This window comes from Macaca mulatta, chromosome 5 (genome assembly GCF_049350105.2).
Source record: "Macaca mulatta isolate MMU2019108-1 chromosome 5, T2T-MMU8v2.0, whole genome shotgun sequence".
NCBI classification, from domain to species: domain Eukaryota; kingdom Metazoa; phylum Chordata; class Mammalia; order Primates; family Cercopithecidae; genus Macaca; species Macaca mulatta.
This window is the reverse complement of record NC_133410.1, coordinates 127,720,747-127,746,417: the sequence shown is the minus strand read 5'-3', so window position 1 is coordinate 127,746,417 and position 25,671 is coordinate 127,720,747. Positions and strand designations below refer to the sequence as shown.

At 37.6% G+C, this 25,671-nt stretch overlaps 2 protein-coding genes across 5 annotated transcripts in view; one reads left to right on the top strand and one right to left on the bottom strand.

Annotated features, from left to right (window-relative positions):
* Window positions 1–2,310, top strand: part of SEC24D (SEC24 homolog D, COPII coat complex component) — a 110,504-nt gene extending 108,194 nt beyond the window's left edge. For all 4 annotated transcript variants that reach the window (XM_028848745.2, XM_028848744.2, XM_078002217.1 and 1 more), the window contains exon 23: window positions 1,465–2,310. In XM_028848745.2, coding sequence (XP_028704578.2) covers window positions 1,465–1,605 — 141 coding nt within the window. In that variant the 3' untranslated portion in view covers window positions 1,606–2,310. The remainder of the gene's footprint in view (window positions 1–1,464) is intronic.
* Window positions 2,311–14,968: 12,658 nt separating this feature from the next.
* Window positions 14,969–25,671, bottom strand: part of METTL14 (methyltransferase 14, N6-adenosine-methyltransferase non-catalytic subunit) — a 25,294-nt gene continuing 14,591 nt past the window's right edge. Inside the window, exons 8-11 of the mRNA NM_001261720.1 lie at window positions 25,006–25,098; window positions 21,594–21,710; window positions 19,840–20,050; window positions 14,969–15,646 (exon numbers count right to left, since the gene is read on the bottom strand). Coding sequence (NP_001248649.1) covers window positions 15,342–15,646; window positions 19,840–20,050; window positions 21,594–21,710; window positions 25,006–25,098 — 726 coding nt within the window. The 3' untranslated portion in view covers window positions 14,969–15,341. The remainder of the gene's footprint in view (window positions 15,647–19,839; window positions 20,051–21,593; window positions 21,711–25,005; window positions 25,099–25,671) is intronic.

Sequence of the window (25,671 nt, the reverse complement as noted above, 5' to 3'; positions counted from 1 at the left end):
CAGTTGTTCTTATGTATGATTATTTTTACTAGGTCAGGAGCAATTTAAAACTTAACAGACTTGGATCCAGGCCAAAATGTTATAAAAGAAAAAAGCAAGTGGTGGTGACAGAATTATTCTACTTCATAACTAAAAAGCATAGAATGCAAAAGTAGGGAGGGCCCTGCCCTCCTAGCCAAAATTGCACATACCTTCCCTGCTGCAGCTGGTGAAGGGGCTAACTGCATGTGCTTCCCTATTGCAGGCCTTTCTGGTGGGTTTACCTCCTGAGAGGAAGAAGTGAGAAGTACGCTGGCTCCTCTTAATTATATAGGACGCAGGTGGAGAAGCACTCTTGTGCATGTATAGATCAGTTAACCCCACTTGTGGTGCAATAAATATGAAATTCTGACCATTCAGATCATCTACCTTGACTTCCTCAAATAGGAATACAGGTGTAGAAAGAAGGGCTCAAAGTGTTCATGACAAAACTGGCTCTCTTCTGGGCTTCTTCCCTGTGGGCTGCTTCTAGAACGGCACTCTCCAGTAATGCAAATGCATATGCAATTCTATGTTTTCTGACAACCACATTTAAAAAGAAAAAAATCATTTAAATAATTAATTTAACCCAGTATATCCAAAATATAATTTCTAATGTAATCTGTATCAATTATTGAGATATTTTTACATTTTATTTTTCATACTAAGTCTAGAAATTCATTGTGTGTCTTATATTTACAGTACATCTCAATTTGGATGAGCCACATTTTTTAAGTGCTCAATAGTATGTGTGGCTGGCTGTTGTACTGGACAGCACAGGTCTAGAGAATCATGATGAGCAAAGGACAGAAGTTCTCCCAATTCTCCCTGCATGTTAACCTCTCTAGAATCTCCCCAATCCACCCCCTTTCCACCTCCACTGCTCTAATTCAGAACCTGATCATCTCCCACCCAGACACTTCAAACCACTTCCTATCTACTGTCCCTGTCTCACGACTGTATTGTACATACTGCTGCCACTTAATTGTCTCATTTCATTCTTCTGCACCTTCACTGGATCACATTTCCTACAGAAGCCCAAACTCATTATTATGATAATTTGTCCCTTTTAGAAGCCTGTGATAATTTACATGCCAGCCATAATTGTATCTCTGGTACATGGTACATGTATTCCAGTATGGAATACTCTCTAGCCCTACCCCTATCCTTTAAGGCTCAGGTGACAGTTACTATCATTGTGAAGCTTTCCCATAACACTCTGCTTAGGTTTCATTTTTGCCACTTAAAATTGTATGTCTTGGGTTTCGGGGTTTCGGGGTCCATGCCTCTTTCCACTCTAGATATTAGGCACTTTCCCATAATCCTCCATAGCCTCACACATAATAGACATTCAATAATGTTTGCCAAAATTGAAATAGACAAAATTGAGCCATTTTCAAATAATGTTTATAACCAGGTGCTGTTACTGTTTGTTTTTTTCCCTAGCTCACAATTGTAAAACAGCGAGAACAGCCAGAAATGGTTTTCCGACAGTTCCTGGTAGAAGACAAAGGACTTTATGGAGGCTCTTCTTATGTGGATTTCCTTTGTTGTGTTCACAAGGAGATCTGTCAGCTGCTTAATTAATTGAAACTTCTGTCACTGATGTTGCATTTCTAAGGAGATAACCTCCTTCTTGGTGCCTAATTTTCTAGATGATAATAGGCTAGTTTTGATTTCTTGCTCATTTTCAGAATAACTTTTCAAGAAGAGATGGCATTTAGAACTTCAGCTTTGGTGCTCAGGTATAAAAAGCCAATTTAGGTACAATGGTACCATAAAGGGAACAGTCTGTTTCTGATTGCACAGTTTCTAATTTTTAAAACTGATGTGGTTTGCATTTCATAAAAGGCAAAGTTTACAGAACCATAAACATTCTCAATTTTCTTTCTTTGTGCTAGACATATAAATTATTTCTCAAACTGTATAGATTTGGGGTAAAAAGTTGTCTCAGTTCCTCTCCCAATTGCAATGAGAAAAAAAAAAAAAAAAAGCTTAATTTTTACATTATACCTAATTTTTTAAGACCATGTAACTCCATTGAACACATTTTTCAACTTAAGGTTTGCATAGCAGACTTTTAATAACCTTGGGATTTATCTGGTAGAGCAATATGTGTTCTACTTTTTTTTTCATAATTATATATTGTGTATGTTAAAACTATTTTCCAGTTGTTTTGTCTATAAAACTGTCTTTATCAATATGCTTAATGGTTCTTTGTACAATTTGGAAAGTTTCTACCTGTATATAATGGATCTAAACAATATCAATAAATCACTTCATATACTCTTAGTAGGTAGTTTTATTTATTTATTTATTATGTATTTTTAGGTCTTAAGAAATAAGGGTAGTATTCAAAATGTCTTGGCAAAAAGTTGTTTGGGTAGCTCACTAAGAACAAATCAGGAAAACAAAATTTTCTTTTTTCATTGAGGGTTAAGGAGTACTAGGCAATAAATCTAAGAAACATCATAGTATGCTTGAGAAAGGCATTTCAAAGTTCTCTAATATGTTTTTGTGGGCAAAATAAATAGAAATAGGCTACGTGAAACCATTATTAATGAATATGACTAAACCTAGGAGAACGATTTTGAGTGATGTCACAAAGGCATCTGCCTCTACCTGCCCTATTCAACTTTGTTATCAATTATATGAATAATAATAGATAAAATATATTGAGTACATATCATGTCCCAAGAACTGCACTATGTTTTTTGTGAACATATGCACATGTATTCTTCACAGCAACCCTGATCCTGTTATCAACCCCATTTACACATGAAGAAACAGGCTTGACTTAAGTACCTTGTCTCTGATTATATGGCTAGTAAGGTTTATTTATAAATTAGATGTCATGAAGTAGGTAGGAAAACAAATACAGACAGTGACAGGACTAAAATCTCCCCATGTTAGTCAACTGGCATGTTGCTTCAGCATCAACTTGGATGAGTTTAACATCATCGACTTGGATGAGTTTAACATCATCGACTTGGATGAGTTTAACATCATCAGCTTGGATGAGTTTAACATCATTAACTTGGATGAGTTTAACAACATCAACTTGGATGAGTTTAACAAGAAGAAACGTAAGTTCCTAGACTTGTGTCCAAAAAACAAATGCATATGCAGGAGATCGTTCTTAGAAACAACACATGTTAGAAAAAGAACTTAGGGAGTTTGCCATTATGAATCACTAGTGGAATGAAAGCAGATATGATCTCAATCTACCTTATTACAAGGATAGGCTGTCAAATGAGCATAGTGATGGTCCCACTCTACTCTGAGGTCAGACCACACCTAGGTGATTGTTCAATTCTAGGCACCATACCCTATGTGGAATAGAAGCACAGAGCACATTCCTTTATTTATTTGAAGGCTGTCTAATGATTTGTTCTTTGTGTTCTTTAGGGTATAGAACCAGAACCATTAAATAGAAGAGACAGGCCGGGCGCAGTGTCTCACGTCTGTAATCCCAGCACTTTGGGAGGCCGAGGTGGGTGGATCACTTGAGGTCAGCAGTTCCAGACCAGCCTGGCCAACATGGTGAAACCCTGTCTCTACTAAAAATACAAAAAATTAGCTGGGCCTGATGGCAGGCACCTGTAATCCCAGCTACTTGGGAGGCTGAGGCAGGAGAATTGCTTGAACCCAGGAGGCAGAGGTTGCAGTGAGCTGAGATCGCACCATTGCACTCCAGCCTGGAAGACAGAGCGAGACTCAAAAAAAAAAAAAAAGAAAAGAAAAGAAAAGTGACAAAGTGCTGCTTAACACAAGAAACTTCTGAATAATTAGGTGCTCAAAGAGTATGCCACTGGAAGTAGTATCTTCTCATTTAACACATACTGATTGCACATTTTCTAGGTGCTAAACACTAGGGTAGAAAACAGCAGCACAAGCAAAGTCCCGACCATCTCTACAATTACAGGAAAGTTTCAGAAATGCCATGAAATGCTACAGTAAGGAACTAGCAGGGATATCTGACCTGGTCTAGCTGGGGGGCAAGGTGTAGTCAGTAAAAATTTTCCAGAGGAAGTTACACTGAAGATTAGACCTGAAAAAATTGTAATCACTTGCCAGGTAATTGGCAGTATTGGTAAATATGCCAGCAGAGGAGAAAATAAGCATGAAGGCTCAGAGTGGAGAGCGCATACATCACCCTTTCAGTAAACTAAAGAACTTAAACTTGGCAGGAACTATCAAGGAGAGACAAAGTTGTAAAAGATAAAGTTGGAGAAGCAAGTAGAGTGAGACTTAGCCAAGGAGGAGTTTGGACTTAATCCTAATGGCAAAGTGAAGACATTCAAAATAATTTAAACAGGAGCAGAAGGATCACTCTAGAAAGATCACTTTGGGGTTGTAAGGTGATGTAACTTGCAGCAGACAGACCATTTATGAGGCTATCAGAATAGTTAATTTGAGTTCACGGTGGCCTGAAATAAAATAATGGTTTTACTTGGGGGTGGAATTGGGGGAGAGGTGATGTAAGGAAAGAGAAAGTGTCAGAAAATGATTTGTTTTGAACAACTGGGTACACAGATGATTCTCTGAGAGGAAACAGAAATAAAAACAGCTTGTGTATGTCAGTGTGTATATGAAGGGTATAGTTCAGATTGTACATATTTAAGGTAGCTTGCAAGCTATCCAAGTGAGATAAACTATAGCACCTAAAAATATGGGTGTGAATCTCAGGAGAAAGCTGTGAGCTAAAGATTTGCAATCCATCTACATGTATATCAAGAAAACGAAGCCAAACAAGTGGCTGAAAAAACTTAGGCTGACTCTGTAGAGTGGGAAGGAAGCAAATCCCTAGGGCAGACAGTCACTAGAAACCTTACAGGAGACTGGGAAGGGCCAGAGAGGTAAGAAGTGAACTTGGCTAGAAGATGTCACAAAGCTCAAGGTAAAAGAGGGGGTGCATGAAGAGTGTAGGCAGCCAAGTTACAGGCTTCCAAAAGACAAAGATGAAAATGTTTGTTGGGATTAGTAAAAAGGTCATGGGTGACTTTGGTGAAGAGCAGTTTCTCTAAATTAGTGAGACTAAAGTCTAGATTAGAACAGGTTGAAAAAGTGGGGGCAGAATGGAGGCAACTCAAGAGGGGATGAGCAGGTGGGTAACAGGAAGAGGGGAGGATTTTTTAAATTTTAAGATTTTTAAAATTTTAAATTTTAAGGGATTTGCCATTTAAATGCTAGTGGAAAGAAGCCACTAGCATTATGTTGTGTTTATTGAATTATGTTGAAAAAATACAGATAGAAACAATACTGTACTACAAAGAATGTTGAAGATTGAAGACAGAGAAAAAATATTCAAAAGAGCAAGACCCTTGGAAAACAGAGGGAATATAATATAAATGGTGAGGTTAGCTTTCATGGTAGAAGAAACCCAATATGTAATGGAAATGCTCCAGTGAGTCCTGAATGACCACTTGCCAAAAATGGTCTAAGTGCTGCTCTGAAACGGTGCTCCCCCTCCCCACACTGGGAGAGGCAGCGGAGCACAATGGCTCACAGCACAGGCTCAGGACCCAGCAACATGGGTTTCTATACTAGTTCCACCACTAGCTGTGTGATCCAGGGCAAGTTAGAAACTTTTCTGTGTCTGTTTCCTCCAGTTTTTTCAAGAATTAAAGTTTATAAAGGGTCTTGAACAGCACCTGACACATAGTGCTGCTATTTAAGTGTTCATTGCTGTTACTGTTTTATTAGGTTTTTTACTAAACTTGCTAAGGATCATAAAAACTAGGACTAATCTGACTCCTAATTGGATTTGCTGCTATGCCACCAGTATCCTAATTGACATCCTCCAAATCAAGCTATCTAAATGCTATAGAAATTCCAATTAACAGATGGTTTCAGAGATTAGAATAAATTTGCCATATGAGAAACTTGCAGCTTCAACTACTTTAAATGCTAAAAACCAAAACCTCAATAATATATAAACCAAAGACAAGAACTTGTATTTCAAATGTTAAGGAATCATTATTTTAAAAAAGAAATGAGTTCACTCACTTTTTGAAGGCACATCTTTGAGGTTACCAAATGGCAACTTTCCTAGAAGGTTCACTTTTAAAAGTCTAACATAATGGTAGTAGACTGAGAATAATTAAGAATCATCTAGACTTGTGTCCAAAAAAACAAATGCATATGCAGGAGATCGTTCTTGGAAACAACACATGTTAGAAAAAGAACTTAGGGAGTTTGCCATTATGAATCACTAGTGTGGAATGAAAGCAGATATGATCTTAATCTACCTTTGGCCTCAAAAGACAAGAGAGTACTTGTACCAAAATGAGAAGTTTTAGGGAAAGTCCACCAAATATAATTTTTTCTTTTTTTTTTTTTTTTTTTTTTTTGAGACGGAGTCTCACTCTGTCGCCCAGGCTGGAGTGCAGTGGCCGGATCTCAGCTCACTGCAAGCTCCGCCTCCCGGGTTTTACGCCATTCTCCTGCCTCAGCCTCCCCAGTAGCTGGGATTACAGGCACCCGCCACCTCGCCCGGATAGTTTTTTGCATTTTTTTAGTAGAAACGGGGTTTCACCGTGTTAGCCAGGCTGGTCTCGATCTCCTGACCTCGTGATCCGCCCATCTCGGCCTCCCAAAGTGCTGGGATTACAGGCTTGAGCCACCACGCCCGGCCCCAAATATAATTTTCTAACAGAACTGTTCATAAATGGTTGTTTGGGAAAGTAATCTTGTCATCACTTTTTTTTGTTGTTTTTTGAGACAGGGTCTCGCTTTGTTGCGAGGCTGGAGTGCAGTGGCAAGATCATGACTCACTGCAGCCTCAACCTCCTGGGCTCAAGTGATCCTCCTGCCTTGGCCTCCTGAGTATCTGGGACTATAGGCATGTGCCTGGCTAATTTTTTGTAGACATGAGGTTTCACCACGTTTCCCACGGTGGTCACAAACTCCTGGGCTCAAGCAATCCTCCGGCCTCAGCCTCCCAAGGTGAATTCCTCCTCCAATGAACAGCAGTTTTCAGACAGTTCAAAGACATATTCCTAATGTTTCTTGGGCAGGTTAAACTCCCTCAATTTCCAAAATGTCCCCTCATAAACATTTCCAGAGCCACTGTTATCCAAACTTAATACATGAGAATCTAGTTTTAAATCACATAAAAGAACAAAGTCAATTGGGGAGACAAATTACTCGTGTTTCATTAAGGAAACTTTAAGTGGATTACAGATGCAGTCTCAAGAATACATGAGTTGTGTAAGAATTATTATTATTATTTTTTTTGGAGATGGAGTCTCGCTCTGTTGCCCAGTTTGGAGTGCAGTGGCGCCATCTCGGCTCACTGCAACCTCTGCCTCCCAGGTTCAAGCGATTCTTCTGCCTCAGCCTCCCAAGTAGCTGGGACAACAGGCGCACGCCGCCATGCCCGGCTGATTTTTTGTATTTTAGTAGAGACGGGATTTCACCATTGTTGCCCAGGCTGGTCTTGAATTCCTGAGTTCAGGCAATCCGCCCGCCTTGGCCTCCCAAAGTGCTAGGATTATAGGAATGAGCCACCGCGCCCGGCCGAGTTGTGTAAGAATTTTTAGGGAATGCTTTTAGATTTTATTTTTCCACTTTTTAATTATTTGAGATGAAGCCTCACTATGTCATCCAGGCTGGTCTCCAGCTTCCACTCTCAAGTAATCCTTCCATCTCAGCCTCCCACATAGCTAGGATTACAGGCCATCATGCCTGGCTTTGATAATTTTTTAAAAAATTATATTACAGAACTACCATTCAACCTATGACTGAGTATATGCCAAAAATAAAATAAATCATTCTACCAAAAAGACACATGCACTCCCATGTTCATAGCAGCACTATTCACAATAGCAAAGACATGGAATCAACCTAGGGTAGTACCCATCGATGGTGGACTGGATAAAGAAAATGTGGTACATATACACCATGGAATACTTCACAGTCATGTGAAAGAATGAAAGCATGTTCTTTGCAACAACATAGATGCAGCTGGAGGCCATTATCCTAAGCTAATTAACAAACGAACAGAAAACCAAATACCACATGTTCTCATAAGTGGGAGCTAAACATTGGCTACTCATAAAAATGGCAATAATAGACACGGGACTATTGAGGCGGGAGGAAGGGAGTAGGGCAAGGATTCAAAAACTGTTGACCCAACAGTGTGTGCTCACTTTGTGTTTCTGTGTCACCTTTTGGTAATTATCACAATATTTCAAACCTGTTTATTATTATGTCTGTTATGGTGATGTGTGATCAGTGATCTTTGATGCTACTATCATAATTGTTTTGGGGGTGCCACAAACTGCACCCATGTAAGATGGCAACCCTAATCAATAAATGTTGTGTGTGTTCTGATTGCTCCACCAAAAAAAAAAAAAAAAAAAGAAAAACTTGGGTACTATGTTCAGTACCTGAGTGATGATCATTCGTACCCCAAACCTCAGCATCACACAATATGCCCAGGTAACACATCTGCACATGTATCCCCTGAATTTAAAAGTTGAAAAAATTCTCTTACCAGTTATAAAAACAACTCTTCTGCAATGAGATTTGCAGTTTAAAGACCTTCTGAAGAACGAGACTCTAGTTTTTTAGTCGGTATTTTTCAAGCTGAGGTATTCCTTGGGTGCATGAAAAACTGTTTAAATACACATGATTCATGTTTGAAGAATACAATTTTAGGATACCCAATGGGGTTTAATGTTACCCAATCAATGTTTAGGGACCCCACCTCATATGCCTATGTGGCAAAAAGGTTATTACCTTTATGAATTAGGGAAGTTTCAAGCAGATATGAATTGCAGCTGTAAACTCTGGTGTGCAAAAAAGTCATGTTTTTAAAATCAACGTAACTGAATCTGAATCTCTATCCCACAGGACTGAAAGGGAATCTTTACTCTCTTTCATCCACGCTGATAACTAGTGTCAAAATACCCCATGGCTTCCTGAAGTCCAGCGCTCTCTGCTTCCACACCATGCTTGGGGAAAATGAATGTGTGGTCTGGGCTGAGCTACTTTCCCGGTGAAGCTCCGTGCCACTGAGCTCTTTCTTCATGAGGTTCTCTCCTTGGGCCATTGCTGCTGACCAGCAGCAGTTTCCTAAGACTCCTGGGTGCCACCCCATACCCATCCTCCACCATCCTGTCCGCCCCCCTCACTCTCAGGCAATCTACTGTCTCTGTTATTCACAGGAGAAATATAATCTACTTTTTCCACTTAGGCTATAATTAAACAAGGTGACATGGGTGTAGTTAAATCATTCTCCTTATTTTAACATGTTGCCCTTGGCAGAGAAGTAATTAAAAATTTACATTCTAAGGAAGCAATCAGATTCCTTTAAAGTCAGACCAGGGGAAGTTAGTTCTGTTCAATACCTCTGATAAATGGTAATTCAGTGGAAATTGCTTTGTTTTCTTTATCCCCAAAGATAATGTTCTTTTATTTGAGACAGAGAAAAAGTCTTTGTTAGAAAAACACAGTCTTCTTATGTTATACAGCAAGAAAGCATCAGCAGAAGGGAAAAGAACTGACAAGGGAAGGTTAAGAAAAATCTCCTGGAAGTTATTTCCAATTATTAAGCAAGCAGCAAGGGAGTAAGAGACTATTTTTGGAGCACTTATTATATGACATACACTGAGAAAGCATACTACTGCCCTTATAAAGCAAATGACAAAAATTAAGTCATAAGAGCCCAAGCAGCAGGGTAAAAGCTCAGGACTAGGTGAGTAGACAAATGCAGGTATCAGATGAAAAGGCAAGCTTTCTGTTTGAATCAGGATAAAGGAAAGCAATCAGAACTGGGAAAGGTCCCCAAAGAGGTACTGATGCCATCCTGATCCACCATCTTGTCAGCACCATCTGAGGAAGGAGTATGGAGTTAAGATTCAAGAAGCTAGTTGGCTGACAGGCTTACATTTGTGTTTACATTTTTCTAAATTTTGCTTTGGAATTATTTTTATAAATATATTTTTAATCATGCATTATCCTTTAATTGAGCTTAATAGTAGAAAAGAAAGCAAAATCTTGATTTTTATTTACCATGCTATAAACCTAGCTTCTTAGACAAAACAATAACTCAACTACCTGTGTAGCTTACATGAATTATGAGCAATATTATTACATTAAATATCTTTTTATTATTAAGGTACCCACCAAAATACATAAACCTATAAAGTGACAGATAATTCCACAAGACATTTAAGCAATTACTTTGATCATTTAACCAGCATAAACTACTACACTGGATATATCTGAACAAAATTGTGTTTTGAGGTTTTGTCCATTGCTTTCAAAAGCAACAACAAAATAAACACATACACAGAAAAGGCAGGATAATGATGTAGCCATTCTCTTATGATAGCAACAGTTATAAAAATCTGTACGGGTATAGGATTATCTAAAAGGTGTATTTTGTGACAACACAAGCCTAGACCTCTACATTTTCTCCCTTCGGACAGATGAATGGCTTGCAGTCATATCATTATATGGCAATTTTAAAGTATTAGTTCACATTTTCAATCTACTGTGTATTCCAAAGCCAGCCAACTACTTAATATGCTTTCAAAGGTGATAGTTTCCCATCTCAAGCAAGTAATCTTTTTTCCTCTTGTTTTAGTAAATGTGGTCACACAGTATAAATCTATAATGCATGCATAATTTAAATATGGATGTTGGCCAGTCGCAGAGGCTCACACCTGTAATCCTGACACTTTGGGAGGCCAGGGTAGGCGGATCACTTGAGGTAGGGAGTTTGAGACCAGCCTGGCCAACATGGTGAAACCCTGTCTCTACTAAGAATACTAAAATTAACTGGGTGTGGTGGCGGGCACCTGTAATTCCAGCTACTCAGGAGGCTGAGGCAGGAGAATCGCTTCAACCCTGGAGGCAGAGGTTGCAGTGAGCCAACCTCTGCCCTCCAGCCTGGGTAACAGAGCAAGACTGTCTCAAAAAATAAAAATAAAAAATAAAATATGCATGTGGGTATTTTGCTAGCCAAATTAATTTAGAATTTTTTTAGTTCTATGAATGCAAATGTAAGCAAAAATCACAAACTATTTTGTCAACCTCTAAAATGTAGGGAAATGCCACATGAACATCTCAGACTTACCCTCTTCTCTCTGTGGTGACAATTAACTGGAGATGACAAGTGATGGCCACTTTACCCAGGATATGAGGTCTCCAGCCCCACTCTTCTCTCTATAGTCGCTATGGCCTGAGACCAAGAGTCAGTGGCCATTTACTAAGGCATTCTATGCTGCTCTGCTCTGCTTTTCTTAGAAAGAAGTTGAGAGAACTCATCAAAGTGAGAAAAAGCACACATAAATAGATGAAAGTAAATGAGTGAAAATATTTCCATGTCATTAATATGAAAATAATGTGCCTAAAAAAGACAATTATCCCATTAAAAAGTTCTTGGCCTGCTTCTCTGATTTATTAATATACTAGAGTCCCATATGCATTTTACATTGTTGACTTCTAGGTTCTCAATTATTTAGAAGTATTTTTGGAAAAACCTACCTTATCTGATTTCAGTTTATTAGCACCTTGAGTTACAGAAACATGAACTCTAACATATACTCAAACTGATCATTTTAATATTTTGTCCAATAGCAGAAAAACGGTTTACTGGAAAAGGATGTCCCAATTATGTAGATTGAACGAGATAGTTTTTCTCTGTGCATTATAGCTAGCAATATTTATATGAGTAAATGATAGAGTTCTTGAGAGTAGAAGCAATGTGGTATTTTCAGAAATGAAGTCTTCAATGGAGTCAGTTTGCTGGATAAATGTTCTAATCTTTTGAAAAGTCCTAGATTTATAGCCTCAAAACTGACTATATATACATGAGATCCAAGCAAAAGTTCAGCCCCTATTACCAAACATCAAAGAGAGGATAATGCTAAAGTCACAAATGAACCCTAAGATTACAGGATTGTTCTAAGAAAGACCTTTCGCATAAGCAAAGGTTTATGTTTTTAATTGATCACAAAATATGAGACACTTTCAGATCAAAGACTACTGTTTAGACTAAGTCCCCAACTGGGCTTTCATTTTGTCAAGTTAATAAGGATTATATTAAACAAATTAGTAAAGTCTGAAACTATACTTCAAAGACTAAATCTTATGTTCTAAATTCAGGATGAAAACAGTACAGGTTTTAAAATAAGCTGCTGTAACTAAAAGATAATTTAGCAATTAAGATGGGTAGAAAGTATTTTAAAAGACATGAAAAGGAGTAACTCCTAGTAGCAGCCGTGACACACTGATGCACAATGTAGCTCCCAAGTATCCCACCTTTATACTCTATTAACTTAAATGAAACTATAGCATATCATTGACCTGGCCTCAGAATAAGGGAGATAGGAAATAAGGGCTCATAAAGTGGCTCTACTACTTACCAGAGTATCAGAGCAGAGCTGCTGCAGTAGTGATCCCTCTCAACTCTGGATCTGTGAGCTGGTTGCCATGCCACACTCCTGCTTGATTCTCATTTCCCAGGTTGACACCTTGACCTCTCACACTGTACTGTTTCATGATGACCATATTACATTCTGACTGCCATCACCACAATTCTGTAGTCTAATCTGATTCAGTTGTGTTTGGGTATGGTATTCCACACCATAAAATCTGTTCTACCTGACATCATCAACTACCTGCCCTCTTATTTCTCCACAGTGAAGAAGAGTAAAAAAGTATTCCTACTCAATCAGTACTTTGGGCCTCATAATCTGAAAGGAGGAAGGTCAGTGGGAAAATGGTTCTCACTGGAAATAAATACCAACAGTTGGTTTGGAATACCATGAATTATAATTCTGTAAAAACTCAGACATGCTGATCTTCTAACTTCTAAACTGGGTTATTTCACAATAATTAGCTTCTATCCCCAGTAAGGAATTAGTGCATAAAGCAACTAAAAATTTATTTCTACATAATTTTTTTTTTTTTTTTTTTGAGACAGAGTCTCACTCTGTCGTCCAGGCTGGAGTGCAGTGGCGCAATCTCGGCTCACTGCAACCTCTGCCTCCTGGAGTCAGGCAATTCTCCTGCCACAGCCTCCCAAGTAGCTGGGATTATAGGTGTGCACCACCACGCCCGGCTCATTTTGTATTTTTAGTAGAGATGGGGTTTCTCCATGTTCTCCATGTTGGTCAAGCTGGTCTCAAACTCCTGACCTCAAGTGATCCACCCGCATCGGCCTCCCAAAGAGCTGGGATTACAGGCATGAGCCACCATGCCCAGCATTTCTACATAATTTTGTGGAATGTAAGACATGTAAATATAAAGAAGATCAAAATTTAGAAGAGGTCAGAGTAATGAAGTTTCATTGGAAACCTTTCCTCAATGAATACATAGTCTATTGCAAAAACAATACCTCAATCTTTACTGAAAGTGAAAGTTAGCAAAACCTAGTGAATCAATTCCATCTTGGTATTAAAAAGACCAGATTCATCGTCAAAGGGATAAATTCTAGGTCTTACGTTCTTTTTCCACCATATACTCTTTTAAATAACTTTTCCCTAAATATGGTAGATCATGGCTCCCCTTAACTTTCAACCAGCAAAGCAGCCATACCTACTTCTTTGTAAGATGAACTTGTGACACCGATCTCACAGGTGCCAATGCCATGTAAACAGCAGGAATGTCACCTCCTCCAGGAATGTCACCTTGGGTAGGCCCAGGGTATGGAACGTAATAGAGAGCCCTGTGTATAGGACATGGTTACTCTTTAGCTGCTACTTCTAAGGACCCATCACAGGCAAGTGGAATTTCTCCATCCTGACCTCATTCCCAGGTCAATGCTGACATATAGAGTTCTAAATCTAGATAATTTGTAATTAGTGAAGTTGAAAATATACCATAATTTCAGCAAAAACCATAATTTCAGCAAAAACATGCTTTCTTGTACTAAATAGTACTAGGCTTTTAAGGATCTCAGCCTTATTTCTTCTATCATTCAGTCCTTATCTTCAAACTGAGTCTTTGGTGGATGTACTATAATCTCATCTTAGGTATAATATGAGCACAGAATGGTCATTAAAATCCATCAGACAAAAAAAAGAGATTGATTTTAGGTCAGTCCTTTTTCAACTGGTAACAACAGTAATTCTACTTATAGAAAACAGACTCAAATCTCAAAAGTTTAAAGTTTCATTAGAAAAATCATAAAAATAAGAAAAGTATTCATCAAGAATAACAGTATAATTTCATTATCAAATTCATTTAAAACATGAATTACAGTATAGCAAGAGAAATGACAGCATAAAGTCTTATATAATTTTAAAAACAAACATCACACCATATGGTTTTAATAAAAGGCAATAGCAGTTCCAATTTCCAAGTTGTATCCTTAAGTTGAGGGTTTTCTATAGTTGGTTTTACATTAAACTATCTCCGTAAGAAGTTTAAAGGTGTATGTCATATGTATGACTAAAATCACCAAGTATTTTAGTCCCAAAATGTTTAAACCAAGCATCTGATAATGAGATGCCTTGTTGTTGCCTCTCTTTTATTTGAGGAATATAAAATTTAAGGTCAATCCCAGTTCAAGTTCACACCAGAGTGCTATCTAGCACATGAATATTTGTCCTCCTTTGCTTCTTAGGAAGCATGATTAGGAGTCATAGCCACAAAATTGAGATTATGATGATGACCTTTTTTTTTTTTAAAGTCTGCCTACTAAGTTCCATCTCTTCTTTCACCCATCCCTGGAATCTCCACCTCCCCTATCAGATTTTAGATTTGGGAAGAGGTGATTTTGTTCAAAGTCTCTTAATTTCTTCAGTATTCAAATTATATCTGAGTTTATTTAAAACTTAAAAAAAAGATGAAAAAGCTCACCTCTTTTTATTGTTTCATCAAGAAAATGTTAAAACCCTGACAGAAGCTTACCATCTGTTCCAACCCTACTCTATCAGGGTCCCAAACAGCTCCCCATTTGCTATAGCAGCAGTGACAGGATGTGCATTACCAACTCCTGTCAGCACTAGCATGATACCACAGACTGGATCTTTTTCCATTATTTATTCCCCAAAATTAGCAAAATCCTTTGTAATTAATTGAAGTCTGTCAGAATAAATTCAGTCTCTGAAGATGAAGCTACTTGAATTGTTCCATTCTGTTCATGCACATAACAAAAGGCAGGATTATTCATTCATCCTGAAAAAAAATGAGACAGTGTGTGTGACAACCGCAAGCGAGGCTGGCTAAGACATTCCTGGAGCTCAGAGAAATTAAAGCAAAGTGCAAGCTGGAAGTGAGTTCTAAAGTTAAGTCTCCCACTTGAAATTTAATTACAGTAAAGAAGGTTAGAGGAGGATGAATAGGTTCAATGTCTTCAACAATTATCGGGGTGGAAAGCCACCTCTGTGTGCTCCTCCACGGCCCCCTCTAAAGCCACCTCTTTCTCCTCGGAAGTTAGATCGATTTCTTTCTCGTCCACGGCCAGCAGAAGTTCCACCTCTTCCTCCACCTCTGGGAGCTCCACCTCCTCGGTCAGATTTAGATTTGGGAGGAGGTGATTTTGGTCGAAGTCTCTCAATTTCTTCTGTACAACCAGTCAAGTAGGAATTAGGAGCACTGAAATAGGATGCATATGTTTCCGCATTGTAGTTGCTATTTGTAAGTGTTGGTCCAACTGTGAGCCAGCCTGCAATGGAGGAAACAAAGATTATACTTTTTATTTGCAATTTTCTCTTCTATTATTAATTCTTTAGAAGCTAGTTCAAATCCCCAATGCATTCTTAAAGATGTCCCCATCATTCATCCCATATTGATACCTTTTACAGAATAGCACTTAACTGTGGTAATGTTTTAAAGATTTAACAGGTATATATCTTGTTTTTCCTTCTAGACTGTAACTTTTGTAATATATCCTCTTCATTGTCCCCATCCATGTACTATCTTTTGTGAGAATAGAACTTAGAGAAAAAAAATCCTATACATTACACTGAGTTTGGGTTTAGTGAAACTGTAATAAGTTATATATAATCTTCCTATTTATGTAAATGGTGCCATTTTCTGATTAAAATCTTGGAGCCAACTTTTGCTCTACACTTGCTAACTAGAAAATATTCTCAGTTGACAGGTCTGAGAAATTTAACCACTACCATGTTACTCCTACTCATTCCTATCTTTCCATTTCTACTGCTACACTCAAATTTAAGCCCCCCCCCCGTTTTTTTTAACAAAGTCAATACCCTACCATGTAACACATGTCACAGACATACATATATACTGTAATGATCTCATAACCTATAGCTTCTCCTCCCTCTAAAAGTGGAAAACCTAAAGCAAAGATTAAAACATGTCACTTCTCTGCTCAAAAACCTTCCAACTGTTTCCACAAAGCCCAAATTCATAAATATGAAATATAAGATCTTTTACAATGATGGCTGAATGAACTTTCCAATAACACTTCTCATTAATGCTTTTCATGAACCTCTAAGTAAAACAATGAACTACTATAGTAACTTCTTCTATACTAACCCCTATTTTTGTGCCCATATTATTTTCTTTTCTAACCTGTCAACCTGTTAAAAATCCCACCCTTCAACATCCAACTCAAATATATTTCTTACATAAAATGAAAATTATTTCTTCTTTCTCAGAATCTCCACTGCACATTATACTTCTGTAGGTAAAAAGCTATTTTGTCAATTATATTGCTAGACAGCTCTGCTTCTAATAAGGATATTTTCTGATTAATTAAACTGTCTCTAGAATAGAAGGAACTACAAAATTAACTACAAATACCCAATACAGACACCATGCTTTGGGGTTCTCTGGGTGTGGTGACTCTTATAGACATGTCTTTTGCAAGGGTCCCTGGAAATATGCCTCTGGAGCATTACAAGAGACACAGCATTATTTGGGACAGGTTCAATTATCCCTAAGAATTAGGTTATTTATCGGCAAAATTAGGGTTATATCTGCCCCATCATCCTTAGGTTATTTCTTAGAAAAGTAGATGCATCATAAAAAGCTATAAAATGAAAAATATTTCACTAGGATCACATTCTAAAATACAGTAGCCATTTCTGTACAATACTTAGTTCATTGTTTTTCAAAACATTTTTAGTTTCTAACAGTGCAGGAATACAATAAGATTTATAATAGTTGAAGAAAAAAAGGTCAATTATACTGTGCCTTTTATGTATGACCTGACAGATACCATGATCAAGAAGCACATTCCACACCTGTGGGCTCTCACTGACTATTAAATCCATGAGATTTTTATTTGCTGCCTTCTAGTTTGTTTTTTGGCACGTTTGTGGTATTATGGAACATGATATTCAATATATGTGGAACACAACACCACAAACAATAAGAAACAGAAAATTTAAAGATATAATAGAAATAACTAATACTCTGTCTCCCTTGCTATATTGTCTCTTACATAAAACATGGGCATCTTTGCAGAGTAAACTGGCTGTAGAAGTCCAAGGGACTCCCCTCTCTTCCAAATTCTGCACTGCAACATTGTGTTTTACTAGAAATTTGAAAAGTATTACTAAGAACAGAGTAAGTTTAAAATAGTCTGGCTTGGGTCTGGTGGCTCACACTTGTAATCCCAGCACTTGGAAGGCCGAGGCGGGCGATCACTTGGGGTCAGGAGTTCGAGACTAGCTTGGCCAACATGGTGAAACTTCGTCTCTAACAAAAATACAAAAAATTAGCCAGGCGTGGTGGCGCACACCTGTAGTCCCAGCTACTCAGGAGGTTGAATCACTTGAACCCAGGAGGCAGGGGTTGCAGTGAACCAAGATCGTGCCACTGCACTCCAGCCTGGACCACAGAGTGAGACCTTGTCTCAAAAAAAAAAAAAAAAAATTGTCTGGCTTCGGAGTATATTTGACTCACATAGTTATCTGTAAACCTTTATTTTAACGCAATGGTAAATGGTATTCCTAAGGTATATGTGAAATATCTTAGGCTATTTCCTTGAGGAAGAAGTGTATTTGAGGAGCAACTTAATAAACTAAGGTCTTTTTTTTCTTTTTTCGAGACAGAGTCTTACTCTGTCACCCTGGCTGGAGTACAGTGGCACAATCTCGGCTTACTGCAACCTCTGCCTCCCAGGTTCAAGCGATTCTTCCGCCTCAGCCTCCCAAGTAGTTGGGATTACAGGCACACACCACCACATCCAGCTAATTTTTGTATTTTTAGTAGAGACAGGATTTCACCATGTTGCCCAGGCTGGTCTCAAACTCCTGACCTCAAGTGATCTGCCCACCCCGGCCTCCCAAAGTGCTGGGATTACAGGCGTAAGCCAGAGTGCCTGGCCATAAATTAAGGTCTCTTGAACAGACTCTCAATTGCACATACTATTATTTATATGGCTAACTCCCAAACACCTATACTTCGATCAATCAGATTGTTCTTCATTATTTTAATGTAGCTAATACTAAATTTTTGCAAGAGTTTCTTTCTTGAAACTCTTGCCTATTCAATTTCTTTCTTTTTATACTAGTAGTTTACAAGTACAAAATTAAACCTTACCCCTAACCTGAATATCAATCTAAAAATACTTCAGATAGAAAGACACCAAGTAAATCCAAAGAAAGTAGAAAGAAAATAAAAAAGCAGAAATTAATTAAATAAAAATAAACATGTAACAAGGCAATGAGAAGACAGTCACCGAATAAGAGAAAATATTTGCAAAAACAAATCTGATAAAGTACTATTCTGCAAAATATACAACTAACTCTCAAACGTCAACAATAAGAAAACAAACAGCCAAATAAAAAACGGGCCAAAGACCTTAAAAGACATCTCACCAAATAAGGCATACAGATAGCAAATAAGCATATGAAAAGATGTTCTACATCATACGCCATCAGAAAAATGCAAATTAAAACAACAATGTGATACTACTACACACACACTAAAATTGCCAAAATCCTGAACACTGACAACACCAAATGCTGGTGAGGATGTGGAGCAACAGGAACTCTCACTGCCGGTGGAAATGCAAAAAGGTACAGGCACTTCAGAAGACAGTCGTGGCAGTTACTTACAAAATTAAACACATTCTTACCATGCAGTCCAGCATTTGTGCTCCCTGGCATTTACTCAAAGGAGCTGAAAACTTATGACCACACAAAAACCTGTACACAGATTTCCACTGTAGCTTATTCATAACTGCCAAAACTTGGAAGATGTCCTTCAGTAGGTAAATGGATACATAAACTGTGGTACATCCAATGGAATATTATTCAGCACTAAAAAGAAATGACCTATCAAACCATGAAAAGGAATGGAGAAATCTTAAATGCCAATTACCAAATGAAAGAAGCCAATCTAAAAAAGCCACATACTATACAATTCCAACTATATAACATTCTGACAAAGGCAAATTATGGAGACAGTAAAAAGATAAGTGGTTGTCAAGGGTTGTGGGTAGGGATGAATAAGTGGAGCATGGAGGATTTTTAGGGCAGTGAAACTATTGAGTATGATCCTATAATGGTGGATAGATGTCATTATACATTTGTCCAAACTCACAGAATTACTACACCAAGAGTGAATCCTAATGTAAACCGTGGACTTTGAGTGATTATGACGTGTCAATGTAGGTTCATCATTTGTAACAAATGTACCACTCTGGTGGGAGATATTGATAATTGGAAAGGTTATGCATGTGTGGGGCAGAAGGTATATGGAAAGTCTCTGTGTCTTCCTCTCAATTTTGCTATGGACCTGAAACTGTTCATATTTGAGTACAGCAAGAAAAGGAATCAAATGCATAAGAACTTTATTTCACACAGCACCGTGTCCTATTTCTTGACATGCATAACCCAAAGAATCATAAAGTTGTTGTTGTTTTAACTGAGGTCCTACCTGGTCGAATTGTACTATCTCTTCCAAATAGATGAAGGCGTCTTCTACCAAGACAAAAATGCTCAATTATATGAAAAATTTCTACAGGTTTTTCTATATTGCCAATTTCAGGTTCTTCTGTGATAATTAAGTCAATGTCAACATTAGCATGAATGAAGTCCCCATCTGTGCTACGCTTCACAGTTCCTTTGATCCCCATGAGGCAGTGTTCCTAAATAACAAGAGCAGACCAATTAATCTCTTTTAATCAACAGTCATTCCAAAACCTTTTACATTGACGTCCTCAATTCTAAAACAATCCTCATTTCTCCAAATCTTTGGGATACAGTTATTTCTCTCTTTTTTGAGACTAGGTCTCACTCTGTCACCCAGGCTGGAGTACAGTGGCACGATCTCAGCTCACTGCAGCCTTGATCTCCTGGGCTCAAGTGATCCCCCTGCCTCAGCCTCCCAAGTAGCTGGGACCACAGGAACACACCACCACACCTGGCTAATTTTTAAATTTTTTGTAAAGACAGGGTCTCGCCATGTTGCTCAGGCTGGTCTCAAATTCCTGGGCTCAGGTGATCTACCTACCTCGGCCTCCCAAAGTGCAGGGATTATAGAAGTGAGCCACCATTTCTGGTGAGATACAGTTCTATGGGCAACAAAACAACAGGAAAACCTGGATCTCTGGATGAGGATAGACTGCCATGTAAATAAGAAAAACTCTTTTCTACACTCTCACTTACAACACTCAGTATTTTCAGAATACTTCATTTCTGATCCCAGATGTGTGGATTTTTCCCATACCAAGCAATTCTTCATTTCTTCATCAACACATTCAATTCAATTCTGACACTATCTACCTAGTTAGTGCAGACCCCACAGGTCAAGGGCTGAGAACCACATGATTGCACCACCTTCAGATACCAATCACAAGTCCAGATTGTCACCTGTGCTTCTGACCAACTGGCTATAAATCAGAGGTTCCCACGACCTCCTCCTCGAGTTAGATCATTTGCTAGAACAGCTCAAGGAATTCAGGAAAGCTCTTTACTTACTATGATCTATTTATTATAAAAGGATACAACTCAAAACAGCCAGATGGAAGAGATATATAATGAAAAGTATGGGGCATGGGGCATGGAGCTGCTGTGCCCTCTCCAAGTGGACCACAGTCCCAGAAACTCCACAGGTTCACCAACCCAGAAGCTCTCCAACCCCTGTCTTGGAATTTTTACGGAGGCTTCATTACCTAGGCATGATTCCAGTCCAAAAAAGACTTAATAAGAAAGACCCTCCCACCAGTGGCTCCCTAAAAAGTAAAGAACAAAACCTGTTAAAACCTGATACTAGCAACTCAGAGTCACAAGAAACAGAAGTTCTCAGGGGTTCTTGTAAAGGAAAAAGAAGGAAAGAAGAGAGAAATATGTCTCTAAGCTGGCCAGCTAGAGTTTTGCGGCTCTCTCTTCTTTCTGAGCCTAGAAAAATTCCACAGGTCAGTGTGATCAAAAGCCTTTATCTAATAGAAATATGGCATTTAGGACATAGAGGAATATATACTCCCCTTTTTAGCATGGTGGGGTTATCTAAGACAATGAATAAAACATTTTAAAACAAATTTGGATGTATTCCTGTAATGCTCAATGCTATCTTCACCAGTCTAAGAAAAGGACCTTTTTACTAAAGTTAATTAAACAGTATATAGTGATTTGGAAAAGCTTGAGAGAAAACCATGAAAATTTAAAAAAACAAATCAGTAAAGGCAATACCTTTGTTCTCTGAAAGACAGCCTTTGGATCTAAAGTCTTAGTCTTCCCAGGATTGTTTTTATTGGTTTTAATCCAACAAATATCTTCACATCTTCTGTAGCCCCATTTTCGTAAACACTAGAAACAAAAGAATTTTAAACAGAAATCCTTAACTTAAAGAAATAAACAATACTTACAATAACCAACTAGCTTTAAAAAAAAACTTTCTAGAGGCTTCAGACACTATATTCCAAGGTTTCAAGGTAATTTTTTTTCAGTGTAGAATATAAAAAGAAATGCCAGTCTTTAAATATATAGCCATAATACGGAATACATATATACCTTCTGGATATCAACGTCACATATATAGTTGACTATCAAAACATAGAAAGGATTACATCATCTCCCAATTCTACATTCTAGTGTCATCAATGGACATGGGGTTTTAAATTTTAAGCGCTCAGACCTTCTGTAATCACAAAATAATCCAAAACACAATTTGATTCCCACCACCTCAATATTCTATTCTCTGACAAAGCTGTACACTGTTGAAAATCTTCTAAATGCTAACTTCAAATGAGAGTCTTATAAAACCTTATTTCTATATTTAATACAACTGTAAAAATGTTCAAACTTAAAATTGCTACATGTATCTCTTTGTTGGGTAAAATGGTACTTTCATCTCTACATAACCTAGAAAATAGAGATGTGAACCTTAATGACCTAGAAGCTGTTACACATTAACATAAAACAAATACCAGCTAAATGATTGCTCACAGTGACATCTGAAAGTCTACCATATGCTAGTGCTGCGTAGCTGCTGGGAATAAAAACATGAATAAGACACAGTCCCTATCCCCATCAACTTAAGAATAAACGAAGGAAAAATAAATAAATAAGTACAGTATTGCTGGTATGATGATCAAGTACATATAAAGATATAGTAGAGGGGGGTTGGGGACTAGGGGAGGGATAGCATTAGGAGAAATACCTAATGTAGATTACAGGTTGATGGGTGCAGCAAACCACCATGGCACGTGTATACCTACGTAACAAACCTGCATGGTCTGCACATGTATCCCAGAACTTAAAGTATAATTAAAAAAAAAAACAAAAAACAAAAAACTTTCCAACAAGCTTCCTTTCCACCACAGGAAATCCTGTTGGGAGTTCCCCCTGAACCAAAAAAAAAAAAAAAGATATAGTAGAGTATAAAACATACACTTTTCAGGAATGCTTATTGGGTAATGTAAGATAACACCTCAAAATGAAACTTAGAATTTTATTTTATTTAATTAATTAATTTATTTATTTAGAGACGGAGTCTCACCCTGGCGGGAGTTCAGGAGTGTAATCTTCACTCACTGCAACCTCCGCTTCCCAGGTTCAAGTGATTCTCATGCCTCAGCTTCCCAACTGGCTGGGACCACAAGCACGTGCCACCATGCCATGCTAATTTTTGTATTTTTAGTAGAGATGGGGTTTCACCATGTTGGCCAGGCTGGTCTTGAACTCCTGGCCTCAAGTGATCTGCCCGCCTCTGTCTCTCAAAGTGCTGGGATGACAGATATGAGCCACTGCACCCAGCAGAGTTTTATTTTAAAATCTCCGAAATCAAGATCAATATTTGTTCCTGTTACTAAATATTTATTTTGCACCGTGTCATTAACATCACTCTGACCTAAATTCTACATGCCCTAATCCACTAATTTATCAAAAGCTCATGAGTATTTCTCATGCTGAATTATTTTTCTAAATCTTAAATCATTTTTCGCCAAACTCTCACCAGTATGATAAACTGCTGCATAAGCAAATAAGATAAAAACCTCCTGGATGGCTACTCAGGAGGCTGAAGCAGGAGAATCGCTTCAATTGGGAAGCAGGGCTTTACAGTGAGCCAAGATAGCACAACTGCATTCCAGCATGGGTGACAAAGCAAGGCTCTGTCTCAAAAGAAAAAAAAAAAGATAAAAATCTCCTAATCATTTTCAATCTAATTTGGGGAATGAGAGATGAGAGGAAAGATCAAAGTCAGATATTAAAGTTAAAGTAAATACCAATATGCCTATAAAAACATATGTTTCACTCTTACTTTTCTATAGCATCTTGAAGAGCCACCACCAAAAAAAAATGGAGATATTCAACTGAAATACAGTTATAGTCTATCTTGGAGTTAATAAATAATAGAAGCAGTGATGTTACCCAACAGCCTTACTATTTATATAAAGCATATAAAGTAATTGTAGAATTTCATGATTTGGGCACAATCTTATTTCCATATAATCATACTTGTTATCTCATATAATCCTACTTAAATTTTTCAACTGTCAAATGGATACCTCCCCAAACTGGAATGATTAAATGAGATAGTTTGGTGTATAGTAAGTAATATGTCATAAAAATGAAAAGTGTCAACCAATAAAATGTGACGAAACTGAGACCCTCGAGTATCTTTTTGCCCAAAGTCTTACTGTTACATAGCAGACGAATTGAGAGCAAAATTAAGACTCCTGATACCTAGTCATAATACTGTTGTTATTCTTGTTTAAAACAGCATATATATTATTTTGTTCCTTTTGGCCAGGGCCAATCAGGCCCAGGAATGGTGGCTCATGCCTGTAATCCCAACACTTTGGGAGGCTGAGGTGGGAGGATCCCTTGAGCCCAGGAGTTTGAGGCCAGCCTGGGCAACATAAAAAGACCTAATCTCTGCAAATACTAAAAAAATTAGCCAGGGGTAGTGTTGTGCCTGTGGTCCCAGCTATTAGGAGGCTAAGGTGGGAAAACTGCTTGAGTTCAGGAGGTCGAGGCTGCAGTAAGCCATGACTGTGCCACCGCACTCTAGCCTGGGCAACAGAGTTGGTACCTTGTCCCAAAAAAAAGAAAAAAGAAAAAAAAAAAAACCTCCAATACAAAAACAAAATAAAAAAGCTCTGAAATTCAATTAAATATTAGATACTTAAAATAAGTTCAGGTATTATAACTTCTTTCTCATTCATTCATGTCTTCCATATGCTGTGTTACTTTTCCAATTTTATTTGACTTCCATTTGGATTTCAGGAGCCAATGCTCCTGAATACTTTCAGCTACTCATAGAATACTTTTTAGCTACTCATAAAGAATTGTAAATGACACCAAGCAGCTCATTTTTGAGGTATAATTTGGAGCTTCAAATCTTTAAGCTGTTCTCTTCCTGTACTTGTAATGAAGCGTCTTTTGAAAGAGCTACACATTTATCCCTAGTGCTGGTTAACTAACTTACAAGTATTGCCTTTCTTACGTTCTTTTCTGGAAATTTTTTTTCTCAATATTTTAGAATTATTTAAGAAACAAAGGACAAAATAACATCCACTTTCAAACATCCTATGCAACATACTGTTGTATTTTTTTTCTTATTAATTTAAAAATCCACTTTATAAAAGCACCATCTTACCACTCTTCCAAGGTCCAGGCCCTCCCCAGAACCACACCAGAGAAAAATAAATGATCGAGGTGCTGCAATCTCATCAATTTCTAACTTCATAATCTGTAAGAAATCAAAACAATATTGCATAAAAGTATTTTGTTTCCCATTCATCCTAAATCCAAAAGAACAACAATTAAGATTAGGATAGATGTGTTCTTTAAGTATATTAGTTTCCATTAGGAACTATAATAGAAAATAAACATTATCCTTAAAATTACTTGTTCTATTGTTTTGTTACTTTATATACAAACAACATACACACATGTGCTCACATATACATATATACACTTGCTTTTATATGGAAAGAGCTTATAGGAAACAATAGCTATAGGATTATGGAATTTTTTAAGATAGAGTTTGAGAGAGATTCTCCAGCAATGTTTTATCATTTACTGAAAAAGAATGAAGCACTTAACTGAGCCCAGAGTTAGGGACAAAATAAAAATAAAATATAGCAATAAATGTTTCGGGAGGACTGTGATATCTAGTATCTACAGAAGAACTTCTCAATAAATCAATACACATATTTTCCTACAATTACTACTTAAAGTCTGAAATGCTAAAAAAAAAAAAAAAAAAATTCTCTTTTGACACTAATTCTAAAAGTTAAGTGTTGGTACTTTCATTAAATTC